The 20,760-nt window shown below is 38.5% G+C and overlaps 1 protein-coding gene across 4 annotated transcripts in view; it reads right to left on the bottom strand.

Moving 5' to 3' along the window:
* LOC141443317 (serine protease 33) overlaps nucleotides 1-20,760 on the bottom strand; it is a 59,182-nt gene that overhangs the window by 2,916 nt on the left and 35,506 nt on the right. For 3 of the 4 annotated variants that reach the window (XR_012453014.1, XM_074108552.1, XM_074108554.1), the window contains 5 exons: nucleotides 12,552-12,663; nucleotides 7,884-7,943; nucleotides 2,815-3,068; nucleotides 1,871-2,038; nucleotides 336-450 (listed from right to left, as the gene is read on the bottom strand). Coding sequence is in view for 3 of the 4 variants with exons in the window: in XM_074108552.1 (XP_073964653.1) it covers nucleotides 336-450; nucleotides 1,871-2,038; nucleotides 2,815-3,068; nucleotides 7,884-7,943; nucleotides 12,552-12,663 (709 nt within the window). In the remaining variant the exon portion in view is untranslated. The remainder of the gene's footprint in view (nucleotides 1-335; nucleotides 451-1,870; nucleotides 2,039-2,814; nucleotides 3,069-7,883; nucleotides 7,944-12,551; nucleotides 12,664-20,760) is intronic. The other variant, XM_074108553.1, reaches the window with a different exon arrangement.

Raw genomic sequence — 20,760 nt, 5'->3', positions numbered from 1 at the left:
CCCCCCTAGAACGCCACAATGAACGACAACTCGCCACTTGCATCCACTGTCTCACAATGCCGTCAGCCCACCTGGTGGGAGGCCTGTCAACGCTTCGTCTTCCGGTTCGTGGCCGCCACTCGAGAACTTTTCTCCCCCAACGGTTATCCTTCGAGCGGTGTGGCCCGCCCGTTGCCACTTCAACGCCATGAGTTTACAGTGACCGTACTCGATAGCGACGGCGTAAATTATTTGTGGAGCCGCGTACAATTTTCCATACAAATAATTTAATCCGTCGCTATTGAGTACGGTCACTGTAAACTCATGGTAGGTACTGAGTCAATAAATTAACGTACCATCTGCCTGCTCTTTCTAGCATTAGCGGTCCCCCGCTGTCGCCTTGGCAGCTGTCCTTGCCGCCGCCTCGGTAGCCTGCGCACAGCATCTCAGGGTAGATTACGACGTTGATACCTGGAAATAGAGGTTGTTTTTCATCAACAACAGCTAGTACTTTACATCACAAGGTGGGCTTGTAAGTATAGTCGAAGAAACTGAATCACATACCAGGGTGGAATTTTTTTATAATATAAGTAAACAATTTCACTTTGATTTCTTAGGGGAATGTATGGGATCATAGGCGTACCGAAGGGGGGGAAGGAGGGGCAGCGGCCCCCCTCTGGATTTTGCTTACCTCCCTACTAACTATATACTGTTGTCGATAATTATGCTTATTTCTTGACTAGATGCTTATAAAATTTGATATAAATAGCTCACTATTGGCGCAGTTAGAGAGCTGTGTAAAAGCTACTATGCTCTGTCTACACTTGTGGCGGTATTAAAAGGTTGACCAGTTTTCAAACAAATTCGTTTATAGATGTAGTGAAAAAAGTTTTTACACAGGCCAAGTCAAAATCGATCTCATGCCGATGTCATAAAGACTTTGACATGGAAAAACTTTTCTCACTTTAACTATACACGTTGCAAGCACATGTTACCTTTTTGAATGACATTATGACGGAATATGTCATACTAGGTCGATGTAGCAGCTGTAATGAGCAAGCAAAGACGCCTTAAAGTGGTCAACCTTTTCATTCCGCGACTGTACAATTGATAAAAGGACAGATATTCTATAGTGAGAATGAGAGAGAAAAGGTCTAATCTGCCACGTACTGTTGGCCCTTTGCCAGCGTTCACACACTCTTAACGCTGCACACTCGCACATAAGTGCGAGTGAGCGCACGGCATGCTCCACTGTGCTCGCACATTTGCGATTATTATTGTTCCAATCGTTTATTTAACTTTTGACAGCTCGAGTACTAATTAAAATAGTGATGCCCTGATGCGTTACTGATTCGATTTCTTTTAACAATCGATTTTACTCTTGAATAAACTTTATCTTATATATTAAAATAAACCATTTATGTTAAGTTATGTTTATCACTTCCGACGGTAATTTAGTAATTTTGACAATTATGAAGTCGAAAACTGAACGCGGCAGCGACGCCAGTTTGTTGTCACTCACAACGAGACGCCCGTGGTAGGTATCATTAAAAATAGTATTACAGTGCCTATTTTAGTTGTTTTAACTTTTTAATCCCTAAAGGCATATTAATGTAGTTACTTATTATTTTTAAATGATCTTGATATAAAATATAATCACAATAATTTTAAATGTATGTTTTATTTATAAAGTCGATTTACTTCAAAACGGTTTTTATAGTCTATGGTCATTCATTACGAATGGCACATCACTAAGTGGGTGGTGCCCGTCCATGAAGTACGGTATTCTCTGTAGCACATTGTACCGAAAATTATTGTAAAACTTCACGTGCGTGATCTGTCAAAAGTTAAATAAACGATTGGAACGACTAAAGTATAATATGCCACGTACCGTTGGCCCGGTGCCAGCGTTCACACACCCGGTTGTCTAGCACGGGCACGTCGACGGCCTGTAGCGTGCGCGGACGCAGCCGCGAGCCGGGGCTCAGTGCACCCCACCCCGCCGCCCACCCGTACTGGCCGAGGAAGTCGCTGCCACGCTCCGGCAGGCAGATCGGGGCTGGAAACAAGAAAGTAGAAGTTCCAAAATACAAACTGAGACATGGATGCACAGAAAAACCAGAAAAAGAGACCAGCACTATAACCCCTACACCACTGCTGGACCGGAATCCAGACACGAATTTTTCCTATGCATACATATCTCAGGTTGCTTTGCAGACTATGCTACTTAAGCAGCAGCACTAGCGACATCTATGTTTCGTCGAGAGACGTCACATTCTTTCGGAACTAACCGCTCACCCAGACAAGAGATGTCGCTACTAAAAAAAAACAATCATAAAGTAGAAGTTCTTAGAACTCTTTTAGGGTATATGGTTACATAATTAAGTCGTTAAATTAGGGAAAGCGTAGTAGCAAAGTAGTTTGACTCTCAAGCATATGATTTTAAGTTTGAGATGATAGATAATATATGATTATTGATTTGAAACTGGGCTAATGTCTCGGAATCTGTTTTTTCACAACTCAAAGTGTATAATTCCTAGAAGAAGGTCGCAGTTAAATCATCAAACTTGCACCATTCTTTCAAGCATGGGGGACCTGAAGCTGTTTTTTTTGTTAAAAAAATATATATATCACGGGACACTTGACAACAATTGCCCACAGTAAGCAAAGCTTATGCTGTGGATACTTATAATAATTAACTTCCTATTTCATAAATAAAATTTAACATTAGTTTTTTTTTTAACAGGATCATTACTTTTTTATGAATTGCGGCTTAATTTATAAAGTATAATATAAAATTACATTAAATATTGGCCGTATCCTATTACCACTTACCAATATGCGGCATATAGTGCACATTCCGGTCCAACGTGAGCACAGCTACATCAAACCGATCGGCTTGCGGCGTGAACTTAAACAGCGGGTGCACTTTGATCCCCCGCACGCCGAACGTGTAAGCGGGGAGCGGTTCGGCGGCCGAGTTTATCACGTAGTCACCTAACGTCACGCGAACGTGGCGAGGCTGGGCGCGCGCCACGCAGTGACCAGCCGTGACTACGTGGCGACGGGAGATGAGAGAGCCGCCACATCTGTGGAAGTGAGGGAGGAGTTTAATAAAAAATATTATAGCAAATCTTCTATACAATATTTTTTAAATTATTGATAGTATTTATAATTATATCAACCTAATGATAACAATAAAGTAATTAACTAGAAATAATTAGTTTGCTCACCCGCGACCTTACGATAGCTACGTCTATGCAACAAATGTGTGTTCATGCAGCTCTTCGACTAACGTTAGTCTAACATACAAGTATGGTAGCACAGTAAACAGTTATGTTGCTTTGACGATGGAACGTAAGAACACACATCACACAAATCCAACTGTCACCACCACCACACTACACTGTCGCGTTTCGAACTTAGCCAGAGGTCATCCACAGAGCAACAAAACCGTGCACCATACTACCAGATGTTAGACCGAAAATTTGAAAAAAATCGTAATTGGAAATTGAATTGGTGAAATTTGGTATGTAGATATCTGAACGTCTGAAATAAACATTATTTATGGTTCCTTTAAAAAACATTTATCAAAAACTTCAAGCTTTCAAAATTGATTTAAATATTCATTAGTTAGTTATGGCAGGAAGTAACTACAGCGATTAGTTACACTCGTCTGTTGGCACACAGTCATTAATTTTGTCATAAAAGGTGTGACACTTAAAAGGGCACGTTAGATAACGCTGTATTACTTTTACAGCGTAGGTTTGACATCTAGGTGGATTCATGAAGTTAGGTTAGGTTACTTTCGTCTATAGGGCAGCTGGACTAAGTCTTCTTCTTCTCAGTCGTACACTCCTGACGGAGTGGTCGTGGTCATGGATTTGTCTTGTAGATTGGCTGCGGCTTTTGCGAGACTTCTCCATCTCTCTCTATTTGTGGCGCTGCGCGCACACTCAGTAAGGGTACACTTTGTGGGAGATTTAATGCAGTCTGTCCATCTTGTGGGAGATCGGCCGCGAGAACGTTGCTCCTCTACTCTTCCCTGAACCACCAATCGCTCCAAATAGCTGGTCTTAGTAGAAAGTGGTATAAAAATTTCATCGAAAGTCTAGTCTGTCTCTGTTCATCGTTAATCCTATGACCTAGAGTCGACGCAGCTCCGCTTTGCTTAGCTTCTATTCCGTGTGGGTGACTGAAGCGCTTTGCGTCAGACGCCAGAAGGAGCATATAAATAAATAAATAGTATGGGATGGTGTCAAGTACCAATTGACATAGTCCTAAACTAAGCAATACTTGTACTATGGGTACTAGGCAACGGATAAACATACTTATATATGTAGATAAATACATACTTAAATACATATTAAACATCCAAGACCCAAGAACAAACATTCATATTATTCGTTCATACAAATATCTGCCCCGGCCGGGAATTGAACCCGGGACCGCAAGCTTCGTAGTCAGGTTCTCTAACCACTTGGCCATCCGGTCGTCAACTATATAACTAATAAAATAACTGATGTCTAAAACCAGTGTTAGTTAGGTCTATCACTCTGGTAAGAATGACGAGAGAATGAGGGTTTTCACAGAGGCGAAATATCGCTAGATGGCGTTAGTATCGTGAGATCCGTTAGACGTTTGACGTTTGCTTGCGATTGGCTCAAATTACCTAGTTACTAACCTAAAATTTTTAAAATCACGAACAAACGTCAAACGTCAAACGGATCTCTTGATACTAACGCCATCTAGCGATATTTCGCCTTTGTGAAAATCCTCATTATCGTGGAACAGTCCCATGTCTTGTACATACGGGAAGTAAAGACACATTTCAATCGATTGTCATAGACTCAAAAGAACCTTCACAGCCTGACGGACTGATGAAAATTAGATGCACTCATTCAATAATATCCGTCACTTCATTTTAATAATAATATGTAATAAATTTTAGTTCAGATATTTTTTTACATTCATCTATAAGTACCTATAGTAAAAAAGCCGTGGTGGGTGGCCTAGTGGTTTGACCTATCGCCTCTCAAACAGAGGGTTGTGGGTTCAAACTCCGGCTCGCACCAATGAGTTTTTCGAAATTCATGTGCGGAATTACATTTGAAATTTACCAGGAGTTTTGCGGTGAAGGAAAACATCGTGAGGAAACCTGCACAAACCTGCGAAGCAATTCAAAGGTGCGTGCGAAGTACCCAATCCGCACTGGGCCCGCGTGGGAACTATGGCCCAAGCCCTCTTGTTCTGAGAGGAGGCCTGTGCCCAGCAGTGGGACGTATATAGGCTGGGATGGGATGGGATAAGTATTTCTGATTGACAGAAAACCAAAACGTTCGTCTGAACTGACGCCAGAATGAGCGTATACTGATGTGATGTCTAAGAGTAGGAGTTAAACCTGATTTTTTTATTTTTGTAATGTCTCTGTACTGCTTTTGGTGATCAATAAATAATATTTGTATTGTATTGTATCGTAAGTTGAGTAAACTTCTTAGTTAATAGTACATTGATAAACAAGTTTTGTAAGTGATCAATTACACCCAAGATATTTAGGCGCACGAGCGAGCAAAGCGAGCGAGGGTGCTTATAGCTCGCGGGTGTAATTGATCACTTACACTCGAGTTGAACACTACTTTTCATCACAAATGCGAGGAAATAAAGAAAAACCGTTATAAATGTATACGCAATTTGTAACAGAGCGGAAGAAAATTTATCGCGCGAAACCGTCTTTTGTTTTTTTTTTTTTAATGAACTCGCGCTCTTTGGCTATGGTACATTCAGCCAGCACTGGCCAGTAGCATTATGCCAGCATGCAGGTTTGGAGGTAAGTATTACGCAATACAATCTCCTTGTTTACCAGTTCGTGAATACAAAGGAGCACCATTCGATTTTTAAATTTACTTACATGCCTAAAGATATTAATCGAATTTACAGCACGGATTTCAAGTTAAATGCAACCTACTTTCAGAGCTTAAGTCATGAAAAAACCTTAACAGCATTACTTCCCCATTACAGAACATTAATACAAAAAGATCGTGCACCATAACTGTAGGAAAGATGAGACAACATATTATCCAATTTGGTTGCGCAAACTTGCGTTATGAGTTTTCTATAAGAACTGGGACGATTCTGCAACGGCAGGAACATGTATTGCAGACATACGGATTGTTGACAAGCTCTACTTAAATCTGTATGACAGTAATCTTGCTAATAGTACCTTGTTAGAGTAAAGCAAAAGGTAGAAATAACCTTATTATACTTAAACACTTATGTTAACAAGTTTGTGGAGATGGTTGGATAATCGTTAGGACACTTGGCATGCAGATAGACAAAAATGTAGATGTATCCTGGTAATGCATTCCCGTATTTTAGTAACAGAGGGCGCTGCTCAAGAACGAAGTATCTCAGCTTTCAAGATGACGAGTAAATTCGTCCACAGTCAATAGATGGCGTTGTTCAAGTGATCATGGAGTTTCCAATATGCGGGTGAAGTCGCGGGTTAAAGCTAATAATAACTAATAATAACCACGTATGCTAGGTATTAAAAAATAACTTAAAATAAGTAAAGCTAAATTAAAAAATATCAACTGACTTACCTTTAAAAAGAAAGTGTTATTAAATATTGTTAGTGTTAGTAATGTAGTATTTTACTAAGTAAGTAAATGTACATGTCAAACAAAATTGAGAAGAGTAATGTGCGAAAAAGTAGGCAGAAATGTTGAAAAATGTCTAAAATAGATATACGAGTACGTAACTACAAAGTAATCAAGTAAGTAAAAAGGAAATACAACAGACACATTTTAGAAAATTGGAAATGTTTTAGAAAATGTTTTTCAATTTTTTTTTCTGAAAGTTTCTATTTCGAACTACAATTCCATGCTTTAACATGCCTTTTTAAATATTAACTACAAAGCTACTACAATAAATTCAAATTCACTATCCCATTTTCAGGTTTGACTATACAGGGTGTCTTAAAAACATTTTTTTGCGAGTATTTCAGCATAGGTATGGTTGGGTTAGTTTGAACACCCATGTGAAAGTTTTACATCGTATTTTTTATTAAATATTTAGACAAGCCTTTTTTGCGGTACGCTTTGTACATCGATCAATGTATGAAAACATTATTGGTCACTGTAAAAAATCCTAAAAACATTTACAAGGTGTTTAAACTAATCCACTACCTGCCGAAATATTCTGGATTAATTTTAATACACCGTGTATATTTTTGTTGAGTATTTTTATTTGTGTAAATTGACTTAGTTCAAGTTTTGAGTATAATCGCTGTACGACTCAAAATTGAAGCCCATATTTAAAAAAGATGTGTGCAATATAGGAATGGAATCTCGATACCGAAGTGCAGCGTTTACGCTTGGTAAATACTTGGCTAAGGACACTGACGTTCAAAAAGAGAAACATCTTTATTTAATCAAATTCCCATAAGTTTTCACAAAAACTGTAGGCAGGTAGGTACAGTCAGCAGCAGAAGATGGATGAGCGGTTATGATGATCAAAATCTACACACGACTCTATTATCAAAGTAATAAGAGAGTGTTTAGATAATTTTGAGCACCGCGACCGCTTAGCCACTTCTGCTGCTAACTCTACAATCCCTTCAAAGTCTAATAACCTTCGGACTTTTTGACCATGGACAATGTGACACCTGGACTTTCTGACATTTGGACATGTATGCCCCTAAACGGTAAAACCTTGTACAGTCGCGTTCATAAACTTGTGAGCAAAAATTTTATCAAAAATATCTGAACACGCTTCTACGCCGTTAACAATAGAGACGACTGTAATGTGTAATGTAAAAAGTAAGCAAATTTTTTGCTCAAATTCTACTAAATCAACCATTTTCTACCATGCCCTATGCCTACATGCTACCTCTTTCGCACATTTACCTCTCTATCCAACACTGCTTCCACCCGATAAGCTCGAAAATGGACATAAGCATGTTGCATCTGAAATATAATTGATTAATAACATATTAGTAATATTAAAACACAACCAAAACCATTTTGACATTGAAGGGTGAGTATATTCAATATGTTTTTGCTAAAAAAATGTATTTTTTTGCTAACTGTACATTAATTAAATACAATAATGTCTTTGCTATTCTACACTGTATAACGAAAATTCTGTACTATAATTTATAATTCACTGGGTTGCAAAAACATCGAAAGCTATAAAAGAATATCAAAAATTGTGTGTTTCTTTAAATAAAGATACCTATGTATTTATATTTTGTATTTAGATTCTTTTACGAATATGTATAATCTTGAGAACTACTTTTTTAAAACGAGTTTCATAGCCTCTATCTTTATATCCCAATAGATTATTCTAAAGGATTTTTACACTTTATATTTGTGTTCATTATACCGGGTGTGGCCTGTAATCAAAGCAAATAATTAAAAAAGAGATCACACTCGTTAAACTGAACAACAATAATTCAGCAACTTAAAAAAAAAATGTTTATTCCACTTTTAAGTTTATTCGAAGAAGCAATGTAAAACAAAATGTTTGTGGCATTACAGGAGACGTCTGTTGTGTTCTAGGATGGTGTACATTGATAGCAGTATTTAATTTGTATGAAAAAGGAAAATTCAAAGACTCCATTATTTTTGTGTTTTATGTAGGTACAATTAAGTATTTGCATATGTACATACATACATATTTTTAAAAGTCGCTGAACTAATGTTGTTCAGTTTGACGAGGACGATCTATGTTTTAATTTTTTGTTCGTATTACAGGCCACACCCGGTATAAACATTCACACACCTCCGTAATCTCCTGTCAGCTAGACAGATCCATACATGATTTGAAATAGACAATCAATTTATGAATTAAGTTACTTAATGATTTTTTTTTTAGAAAAAATCTTTTTTTTTTGTTATAATCTCTCCCTTCAAATGCTCTGAACTGAAAAACTTTACAATTGTACTAAAACACTGGTTATAAAATGATGTTATACCAAATCACAAAAGCATTAGATATGTGAGCACAATTTTTTTAGCTTTTAGATTTTCACATATTGATATTACCCTGACGTTTGACTTTAAGAGGGTTTATACCTGCTGAGCTGGCAACGTTGCATTTTTGTTAGTTTTTCTCGATTATTCCATAAGAATTGAATGAAAATTAAAAATGTTCTCTGATAGAACACTTCTTGATATATAAGTTAATGTGTCTACTCCAATATTTATTCGTGATAGACTTTTATATTCTTTAAAAACGAATTAATGTTTATAAACGGTTTTTAAAGAAAATGAAAGTCTATAACGAATAATAATCGTAGTAGATGCATTAACTTATATATTAAGAAGTGTTCTATCGGACAACATATTTAATTTTCATTCAATTTTTATGGAATAATCGAGAAAAACTAACAAAATTCAACGTTGCCAGCTCAGCAGGTATAATAAACGCTCTTAATCTGTACTAAAAGACTTTTTCACTAAACATGTGAAAAACTTAAATAAGCACGTGATAAGCTTAAAATCGAAATTGACATCAATGTGCCCGGAAGGTTTTAATAGAACAAGTAAATCCCCAAGATTAGAAAAAATATAAGTTTTTTTCCCTCGTTTCCGGTTACTGTCAATTTTAATTTTAACTGCGCACGCACACACACACAAAATATAAATATGTACACAAAATAAAAGCAGTGTTACTGTAAATTGTTAATTAGGAACATGAACGCTTGTTAAGCAAGTTATAAGAACATTAAACCAATAGTAGGCCAATTAAAAACACACGAAATCAACGGCACACAACTACAGTTAAGTACCGCGATTATGACAAATCAACCAATCACAGGCTTCGAATTATAACCAATCTTCTGATTACGCATTACAAGACACTAGTGACATCTATTAGTCATTTTCGTCATGTAACTAATTGTACCAATGTTCATAATTAAGTCCTTGTAAATGCATTAACGCACTTTTGGTTTAGTTTTTGTTTTGATTATGGTGTGCTCATTTGTACAAATTGTTATATTTATAAGCGTTAGATATAATCGCACGTGTTTATACAAAATAATACAAGTGTTTCGTTTGTACTAATATTAATTACTTTGTTCTAAATAGTCGCTTAATAATATTTGTGTTAAATTAACGGCACACAATATTATTATACAGGGTGATTCAGGAGACGTGATGAAGATCAAATGTAACATAAACATAACGGTTAGCACGTGTTTTACTGTGAATGAAAACATCGCGAGGAAACCTATATACACCGTCGAAGAAATTTAGTGGTGTACGTGAAGTTCCCAATCCGCACTGGGCCCAAGACCTCTTATTCTCAGAGGAGGCCTGTGCCCTGCAGTGGGACGTATATAGACCGAGAAGATGATGATGAGATGGAGTTCAATCCAAATCACGTCCCCAAATTCATTCTGTATTTTGACCAGGGGTGTTATTCTTTGAACAAACCTAATCCACACTCGTAGCCAGTATAGAGATTCAATGGGGCTACTACAAAATTCTAAAATCAAAGTTCGTTACTGTCCCTCTCACTCTCGTATTAAATAATATTAGCGTCAGAGGGACGGCAAGATACGAAGTTCAAATTTTACACTTCGTAGTACCTACAACAGCGCCAGATGTCACCACTGGCTAATTTCTACGAACCTACAGCGTGTATTTTTGATACTACCTCAAACTGTAACCAGACGATGATTTAAGTGCTGTGGTGATGATCGAAGGCTGTGGACCGATATCATAACAAATTGCTAGTTCATATTTTTGAATTTTTTCGAGCAGCAATGTAATGCGTACAATAATTTGATACGAGAGAGGAACTATTTATTTATTTATTTATAATAAGATTTTTTTCTAAACATAATAAATGTTATTATTAGGGAATTAGGGTCTTCACTAACTACCCTTAAAGTTCGAGGTAGTATCAAAAATTCATGCTGTATACCTTATTCATACTGACATGGGGTAGAACACTGTGTCGTAGAAAGCCTATGCTGCTGCTATTGAGTTTTTTTTTAATTGATTTTTTATTGACTGCAACAGAGTTCTACAAAGTGTCACATACGAACTTGTAGATATAGTTGGGATTGCCTGTCGAGCGCAGCGCTGGATCTAATGCCCCTCCAGACTCCCGCGAGAGGCTATCTAGCACGAGTCTTGGCGAGTGGAGGCAGCAGGAGTATTAACCATCCACACTCTTGATTTATTCAGTTGCTCCCTACATCTTTTTTCCTCTCTCCTTTGACTCGCGCCCGAAAACCCAACATAAAGCGGAGCTATAGCGAAGCGAGGCGAGAGAAGATAAGGGCACACTCGCGTTTCCTCGTGTAGCCCCGTGGAGTGTCTGGATGAGGCATAAGGACGAGGTTTGTTTAGAGAATAACACTGTGCAATTTACAATCTTACTCCTTTAGGGGCTGTTTCACCATCCATTAATTAGTGTTAACTGGCGGTTAGGTGTGATGCCGTCTCTATTTGTTTCGTTCGAATAGACGGAGACGGCATCACATTTAACCGTCGGTTAACGCTAATCAATGGATGGTGAAACAGCCCCTTAGAATTTAATGTGCAAAAATGGAGTCGTTTTCCGTAATTTTCATTAATTTTAAGCTTACTTTATTTTAGACTGAGCCGATAATTCTAAGTTTTCGCTTTAGACTCCGTTTCCACCAGAGATGTGCGAGGAATGTGTTTTTCATGAACCAATAGAAGCGCTTCATTTACCTCGCCTCGCTCCGCTCAGCTGTTTCCACCAGTGCTGTGCGAGGATTGGTATGTAAATAAAGTGTTTTTATTGATTAATGATCCCCGCAGATCTTTGGTGGAAACGCAATCAAAGGGTCTCCCCACATCTATCGACGTAAAAGACGTTTCCCGTCGGTAAACATCGTTTTGCGTTGGCCGGCCGATCGACGTCTTTTAGCCATGACAGTCCGGAGCGTGCGACCGATATGCCTCCAACCGTCCGGGTTCTTTATCGACGGACAAACCTCGCCGTGCTTCAACAATTTTATAACTACAATGTTTTGAGTAAAGACGAAATACTGAGACTGAGAGAGTAAATTAATGTTTACTTATTCAAATAATATTTATAAAACAATAGCATATAGTTTAAGATGTATGCACAAAATCAAGGCATAAAGTATCCACGGACGGGTTGAAGTATTTTTTTAAATAAAAAATAGGCTTACGTTTGGCCTCAATCTCGCTTGATGGACGGCGAAGATGAGGCCTAAGATGGTACACGTTTGCCTAGAAGGTGTCTGTTCACTTTGACCTTAAAGATGCTATGCTATGATGTTTGGATGCTATGGAATCGTCGGACTGTCAAGTGGTTAGTTTAATTTAGTTTATTTATTCATTTAATATACACATCATATATTGAAGTCGTCAAAGGTAATATTAAATAAAGTTTACAATGATATAAAAAAAACAGCCAAAATAAAAATAACAAAATCAGGGTTTAATTTCGCTCTTATTGCGTGGACATAAAGAGTTTTTCGATCGGCTAAAGCTGATTCCGCGTCAATAGGTTTGGGGAGACCCTAAGTTAAGGTTTGCCGTACATAAAGCTAGGAGTACAACCTGGAGGATCCTATTCTGATGTAAGCCTGCCAGGGGAACGTGCCGAAGCCGGCGTCGTCTCCGCCCACGATCCGGCGCTGGGCTGTTTGCTTCCCCACTGCTATACCGCAGCCTGGAAATAAAGAAAACTACTATTAACAGTGTGTTATCCCATCCATACTAATATTATAAATGCGAAAGTGTGTGTGTCTGTGTGTATGTTTGTCCGTCTTTCACGCCTTAACGGAGCGACGGATCGACGTGATTTTTGGCATAGAGTTAGTTTATGGGCCTGAGAGTGACAAAGACTACTTTTTATCCCGGAAAAATGCACAGTTTCCGAGGGAACAGCGCGCGATAACCGAATACCACGCGGGTGGAGCCGCGGGTAAAAGCTAGGTAATTCAAAAATGCGAAAGTTTGTAAGACTATTTTTTTGATTGTCAATCAATTACAGATATTAAATACAGATATCCCACTAATATTATAATTGCGAAAGTTTGTAGGTAAGTCTGTTTGTTTGTTTTTCACGTCTTAACCGCTGAACCGATTTATATTAAGTTAGGTATACAGGTAGTTTGAGTCCCGGGGAAGGACATAACATAATTGTTGTTTCACACCTCTGATTCAGAAAAGTAACTTTTGCTCCCTGACGAGAGGGATCAAAGTGCAACTTTCCTGTTCAAGGCTTTTCTAAGTGCTTTTTTTTGCAAATGCAATTTTTTGATGTTGATATAAAAGCACGCCATTTTCTATGCTGGTTGCTGTTTAATTATATTTAGAACTGTTTTATTTAATTTTTTGTCATACTCGGTGTGAAAAGTTGTATGAGTCACTCGGGAGCAAAATTATTTTCATCTTGGGCGTTAACATTTGAATCCCTCATTACGCTCAGGATTCTACTTTAGAATCCCTCACTACGCTCAGTATTCTATTGTAGAATCCTCGCCGTAAATACATCATTTTGCTCCCTTGTGACACTAACAACTATTGTCTCGGAAAATTGTATAGTTGCGGGAAATATCTAAGTACGTAGTAGTCTGCATGTGACTAATGAGTCACTATCATAAATTACCTTCAAACTTATAGTTTTCCCAATCCAATCTTGGTATTTTCTCACTTTTTCTCCTTTGTCGTATTCTTATTTCACTTGTACCGGTTACAAGCAGAAATACAATCAACATCCGGAGCATATCCATTTTAAACTTATTTCATATGTTATAAATCAGGCTTATACATTATTTCGTTTTGGTTTGGCTTCTTTAATGACTTAAATATTATTGATTGAATCAGGCGTTACTTTGCGGAGGTCCTATCAATGAACTAAAACAATTAGTCAATTACTTTGCTCACCCGCGACCTTATAGCTACGTTTATGCAAGATATGCGTGTTCATGCAGTTCCTCCACCTCCACACTGTAAGAACACACACAAATCACACAAACCCAACTATCACCACCACCATCTTGTGCAAGGTCCGCCCGGATTGCTACCACCGTCTTGCTCGCTAATCCTGCCGTGAAGCAGCAGGGCTTGCACTGTTGTGTTTCGGCGTGGAGAGTAAGACAGCCGGTGAAATTACTGGCACTTGAGGTATCCCATCTTAGGCCTCTAGGGTGGCAACGCATCTGCAATACCCCTGGTATTGCAGGTTTCTATGAGCGGTGGTGATCTCTTACCATCAGGAGACCCACTTGCTCGTTTTCCATCTAGTCGAATGAAATAAAAAATACATCAACCCGTTTCAACCCCAACCAGACCTCTTTAGAGCAACACAGCCGTTCACTAGCTCAATAATAGACACACACACCTGAACTGGTGGTGGGGATGGGTTTGTGTGATTTATGTGTGTTCTTACAGTGTGGAGGTGGAGGAACTGTATGAGCACATTTCTTGCATAGACGTAGCGGTCATAAGGTCGCGGCCTTGCGGGTGAGCAAAGTAAGTAATTGTTTTAGCTCATTGAGGGGCTGTTTCACCATCCATTGATTAGTGTTAACTGGCGGTTAGGTGTGATGCCGTCTCTATTTGTTTTGTTCGAATAGACGGAGACGGCATCACATTTAACAGTCAGTTAACACTAATCAATGGATGGTGAAACAGCCCCTTAATATTTCTTTAATCTTAAATGGGTAGTTCTGCTTGCGTTTCAACTGCTATTAGTTTAATTTAATTGCAATCGGCTTTGGTTCATGGACGTTATCTTTAATACACGGGAAACGGCGGTTCAAACGCTCGAAGCCCCACCCAACTTAATGAGATAATTATATAAATTATTAACTTAAAACGTTCATGTCTGAGAATCCTACAAATATTATAAATGTGAATGTTTGTGTGTGAGTGTGTGAATATGTTACTCCATCACACTGAAACGGCTGGACATTTGGATGAAATTTGGTATGTAGATAGCCGGACATCTAAAATAAAACATAGGCTACTTTGTATTCCGATATTCCCACGGGACAGGGATAAAATCTCGAAACAACAACCGCTGGGCTTAGAGTCGTGTTTGACATGATTGTTTTTAACGTAACGTCAATGAAAAACCACGATTTAATTTTCGAGAATTCCCACGGGAATTTTTTAAAATCCCGAAATTTCTGTTCGGCGGCTGGATCTAATGATTTACGTGCGCGAAGCCACGGGTAAACACTAGTTAGGTTACATATGAAAATCACGACATGTATTGCGGAAAAATTAAAAATATGGATGCGGATTAGCACACGTAAATCATTAGATTGGAAATCCCGTGGAAATTCCCGAAAATTAAATCGTTGTTTTAATTGAAGTTACATTAATAACAATCATGTCAAATTTCATGACTCTAAGCCCAGCGGTTGTTGTTTCGAAATTTTATCCCTATCCCGTGGGAATATCGGGATAAAAAGTAGCCCATGTTTTATTCCAAATGTCCAGCTATCTACATACCAAATTTCATCCAAATCTGTCCAGCCGTTTCAGCGTGAAGGAGTTACAAACATACTCACTCACTCACTCACTCACAAACTTTCGCATTTATAATATTAGTAGGATTAACAAAGTGCAGGTAAAGGGAACTCTTAAAACAAAGAAACTTCTCATTAATCGGGCCATGTTCAAATCAATCATCGTTAAATACGATGCCGCACCTTCTATCGCGATTTCAGCAAAAACTGAGAGGTCAAGAGCGAGACAAACAACTGGAGGTTCCCAAGCAACCATTGTCTTTATCTTTTGTTTCTTCGCCTTCAACTTTTCAGGTAAGTATATTGTTGAAAAATACATTTTTGCCAAAAATGCTTTACACAAAATACGAGGACAGCGCATCTGAGCGATTTAATTTAGCCTAATTCCAAGTTTTTACTCCTAATTCTTTAAAATAATACAAATATGAGATGAAACTTTTCTGTATGTCGGCGGCCGATCGTAAAATCCGCCAGATCAAAAAGTTTCTAGGCATATCGTAAAATGGGGCCATTTCATGATATGCCTAAAAATTGGCCAGGTATATCACGACGTGCCTGAGAAACAATACGGCAGATTGATTAGAGCAACGCATTCGTCGATATTCCTAGCTCTATACCGGGTACATCGTGATAGGTATGCCAAAAAAAGAAAAATTTAGGTACGACGAGCGAAGCGAGGAGTGGTTAGTATGAATTTTGACCACAACGCACGAGCCGAGCGAGCGAAGCGCGCGTGCCGCGGCTGCGGCTGGCAAACTGCCAGAACCAATATGGCGGCGTTTCATGATATGCCTAGGAATTTTATGATCTGCCTAAACGTCACTAGGCAAATTGTTAAACGATGGATTTTGAACGATATGGCGGATGTCCCTTAGACAATCCATGAAATGGCGCTATTTCACGATATGCCTAGGAATCTCGTGATCTGGCGGATTTGGCGATCAGCCGCCGACATGTAGAGTTCTACATAGTGCAGATACGCGGTATTGACGTACGGTAGATAAGTGGTTTTGCACTATCCCTAACAATTAATACACTTATACTACGCTTACTTCAACTACACTACTTATTCTACACTTTTTTCAACCTTGTTCGTTATCATCTAACACTACACTTTTTTCGCGTACGTCCGACGTTCAGATGTTACGGTATAATACTAACATATACCAACATATTACATATCAATTCACGTAACTAATTCCTGTACGGATGTTCGTAAGCTTGCGTGCTAAAACATCGATGAGTTGAAATATGTATCATAAATTCTAGGATAATCACGATATGTAACTGCCATAAATTCGACGCCTGCCAAAGAAAGGCAAAAACATAGTGTTTCAGATTACACAAGGTGTTAAGTAGTACAGTCAAGTGCAAAAATATGTAGTTTTTATTAACCTCCTCCGATGCAAAAATAGGGGCGTTAAGGTGTGTTTTTTTGACATTGTAGCTCTGAAATAGATAGACCAATTTGATGTAGTTTTTTTTATTTTATTTATGTATTTAATAGGTCCACATGAAACATACATACTATATTTTACATATACTATATATTTATTGCCGTGGCATGTGTCTCACGAGAGTATTAGTAATATTATGATACGTTCTATTAAACGCCGATCTAGAGATTACCAATCAAACAAGCAATAAGTAATGGGGAAGTAATCTCACAGTGAATTATAGGATCATATTGAACTTTCACGGTTGCGGTGGCCTCATGGTTTCACTGTCTGGGTTAGATATTTAACCACAGCATGCGGCTGTTAAGCTACCAGAGATGTGCTAAGCTACGTATCTTCTTATTCTTTTGGGTTTACTCCATATCATACCGTCCTTTCCACGCTCACACTAAATTCTATTAGCGAAACCGCTCTAGCCCTCTCCTCCCCGTAGCTCCATGGAGTAGGGGATGTGCAGCCAGGTTTTTAGCTGGTGAGAATCTGGTACTGTCTGAGCCTTCCCTTCCCTGACAGCACGCCCCCGTCTCCTATAAAGCACCTCATATTAAAAAAAATAAGTAAACAAAGCGAGGACTTAGCGTCTTTGCTCATAAGGCGTTTCAAACTCAAAAATAACTTAACCATAAAAAAATAATTTTTAATACAAGCTTTTTTTCCTGACTGTACTTTTTGTTGACTGTACTTGCATTGTCACCCAAACTACATTTGCATACCAAATTTCAAGTCGATGCTATTAACCGTTTAAGAGTTCCGTCCTACGGAGACGATCCTGGCTGGACTATCAGGATGTCACTACTAGATTATTGTATTGTCACGTGATTTAAATAAGTATGCCAAAATTCAAGTCTGGAAGTTGGTCGAATTTTACTTGCAAGATTTGACTTCAGAAGATAGACACACAGACAGAGACAGACAGACAACGAGACAGGTGAAACTAAAAAAAAATTGAAAAAAAATGCTATTAGCGTGAGCAAAACGGCATGATACAAAGCTAATTTGAACTTCGAAGTATAAGGCCTGGCCGTAGGTAGGTATACTACGAAGTGCGAAATTCGAATTTCGTATCTTGCCGTCCCGCTGATGATAATATTATTCAATACGGGAGTGAGAGGGACGGTACGATACGAACTTCGATTTTCGAATTTCTGCGAGTATAATTTTTTTATCTTTTTTTATTCCACTGGATGGCAAACGAGCAAGTGGGTCTCCTGATGGTAAGAGATCACCACCGCCCATAAACATCTGCAACACCAGGGGTATTGCAGATGCGTTGCCAACCTAGAGGCCTATATGTGACCGGCCCGGCAGCGTGGCCTGTAACAAAGCCTGCGCCAATATCTAATAAGACTCTATTTCTAGAGCCAGTAGGACGTCTCAGATATTTTTACACGCTCCGCTGTGACAGATGTGTGTGTTGCAGGTGGTAGATCGACCTTGTGCAAGTTCCGCCCGGATTGCTACCACCATCTCGCTCGCTAATCCTGCCGTAAAGCAGCAGTGCTTGCACTGTTGTGTTTCGGCGTGGAGAGTAAGACAGCCGGTGAAATCACTGGCACTTGAGGTATCCCATCTTGGGCCTCTATTTATCGCGTATGACTATTTATAGCGTTTATGGACGGTGATGATCTCTTACCATCAGGAGACCCACTTGCTCGTTTGCCATCCAGTCGAATAAAAAAAAAGATATGAATGCAGGTGACTGTACAAACAATATTTTTTGCTGACTGAGGAGAAAGTACGAGTAAATGATAGGGATTATTGTTAGCAGTCCCAATACATATCATCAAGATGATTTGGGAGCAACTGAGCTAAGAAATATAGTAGTCGTGTCCTATTAATAAATGTATTCTGGTTTACTCTAAACCTATTCTTGAATTGATAGCCACAAACATATCTCATAGCAAAACTGAGTTTATGATAAAAGCAATTTATATCTTACCTAATTGTCGTAATTCAAAGTATGGCTGACATATTAAATATAATGTCCCGGATAAATCACGTCTTAAATCGAGTTTAGCTCGACATGTTTCGGGCTAATCCGTAGCCCTTCGTCTTCGGAGCAACGCGACTCAGCGGCTGCTGCAACACGCCGCCGCTCTGCTCGCGCGACTACCCGACGAAACTGACACCGGCACACAACTACCCGCGTTTTCATCATCATTACAACTGTCAAATGTCGAGCTAAACTCGATTTAAGACGTAAGTTATCCGGGTCATTATATTTAATATGAGTGAGTCTCACGGTAGTTTCATGTTCAAAATACGGCTGACATATACTAGGACAGCGACGAGGACTGAGACATCTACAGAATAAAGTACCTACTGATTTCAAACACTTATACTCGTGTTATCGAAACTGTGTTGAAAGCTAAACCGACGTACTGAGATATAATAACATACTATTATTTTCGTGCTTCTTGTATCTATTACCCAAGCGGACGGATGACAGAGCCTATTACTGGCTAGATTCAAGCTTGAAGGTGAAACAATAAAGTACTGTTATTTATTTTGGTTTACAAAGAAAAATAGTTATTTCACCTTACATTATGTTATATACACTAGCGAGCCGCTCGGGTGTAACTTTGAAAAAAGAGGCGAAATACTCCGATCAACGTACAAATCGTTGATCGGAGTATTTTCGAAAGGTCCTGTTCAAAACTTAAAAAGAAAAAAAGAAAGTCCAATTCCTGGTTATAAAATAATAATAGTCGACACGTATTTAGTCGTTCGTCAATCAAACAACATCTATCAATCAATCAAAGGAGGATGGGCAGATTTGTATGGACTCTGGCCTAGGAACCAAGGTTTTTTTTATATTCTACATCTTTTTGTACGGCGGGCCATCTCGAATCGCTGCGTAAAAAAATATGAAAACGCATATAAAACAAAATCATGATACAAAATCATCAACATACAGGAACTTACTTAGTATCGAAAAAACGTACTTTTATGCAGCGGCAACTTTTTTCACACAAAGATTTAGGACTATCTGCCATAGTAAAAGTTTTAGAACTTAGAATAAGCTATCCAGTGACATATCGCTTGTCCTTATTGGTCATTAGGCCAATTACCCCACCCTCCTTTGACACGGTTGTTTTTAATCCAAAGTCAATGAGAACAATGATGTAATTTAAGGAATTTCCATGGCAATTTTGTAAAACTCGGAAATTTCAATTCAACTGCCAGATCTAATGCTTTAATTCGGAAACATACTACGAAAACGCGACGCCACGCCACGTCGTCCGACGCATGTTTATACGTCCGACCATAATAAATACAGCGTGTATTTTTGATACAACCTCAAACTTTAAGGCTAGCTGTTAGTGGAGGCCCTAATAAAAACTATATAATAATTATGTTTCAGTAAAAAATTGCGACTTGTTATTTTTCTTATAAAATTAAATTAGCACGCAATGTATCACTACGTCATACTACTTTGTTTTTATTCTAAACTTCACACTAGTTGACATGACAGCTGCCACAGAACGCTTCTCTCTCGTATCAAATTCTTGTATACATTATATTGCTGCTCGAAAAAAAAACAAAAATTAATTACGTTCTGGTAGTTCATTAAAATTTAACAATTTGTTTTAATATTGGTTCATAGCACTTGAATCTACGTCTGTACCTTAGTGTAAGTTTTCGGTTACAAAATACGTCTCGATCGCGTTCACGTTACAATCTCAATTTATATGGAAACACGAACAGCGCCTCTAGCGGGACGTTTGCGATGTTCGTGTGTCCATACAAATTGAGATTTTGACGCGAACACGATCGAAACGTATTTTGTAACCGAAAACTTACACTAAGGCTACTGGTTACAGTTTG

This window comes from Choristoneura fumiferana, chromosome 27 (assembly GCF_025370935.1).
Source record: "Choristoneura fumiferana chromosome 27, NRCan_CFum_1, whole genome shotgun sequence".
Lineage (NCBI taxonomy): Eukaryota > Metazoa > Arthropoda > Insecta > Lepidoptera > Tortricidae > Choristoneura > Choristoneura fumiferana.
Note: the sequence above shows the minus strand (reverse complement) of the source record. Positions and strands in the feature narration are given on the sequence as shown.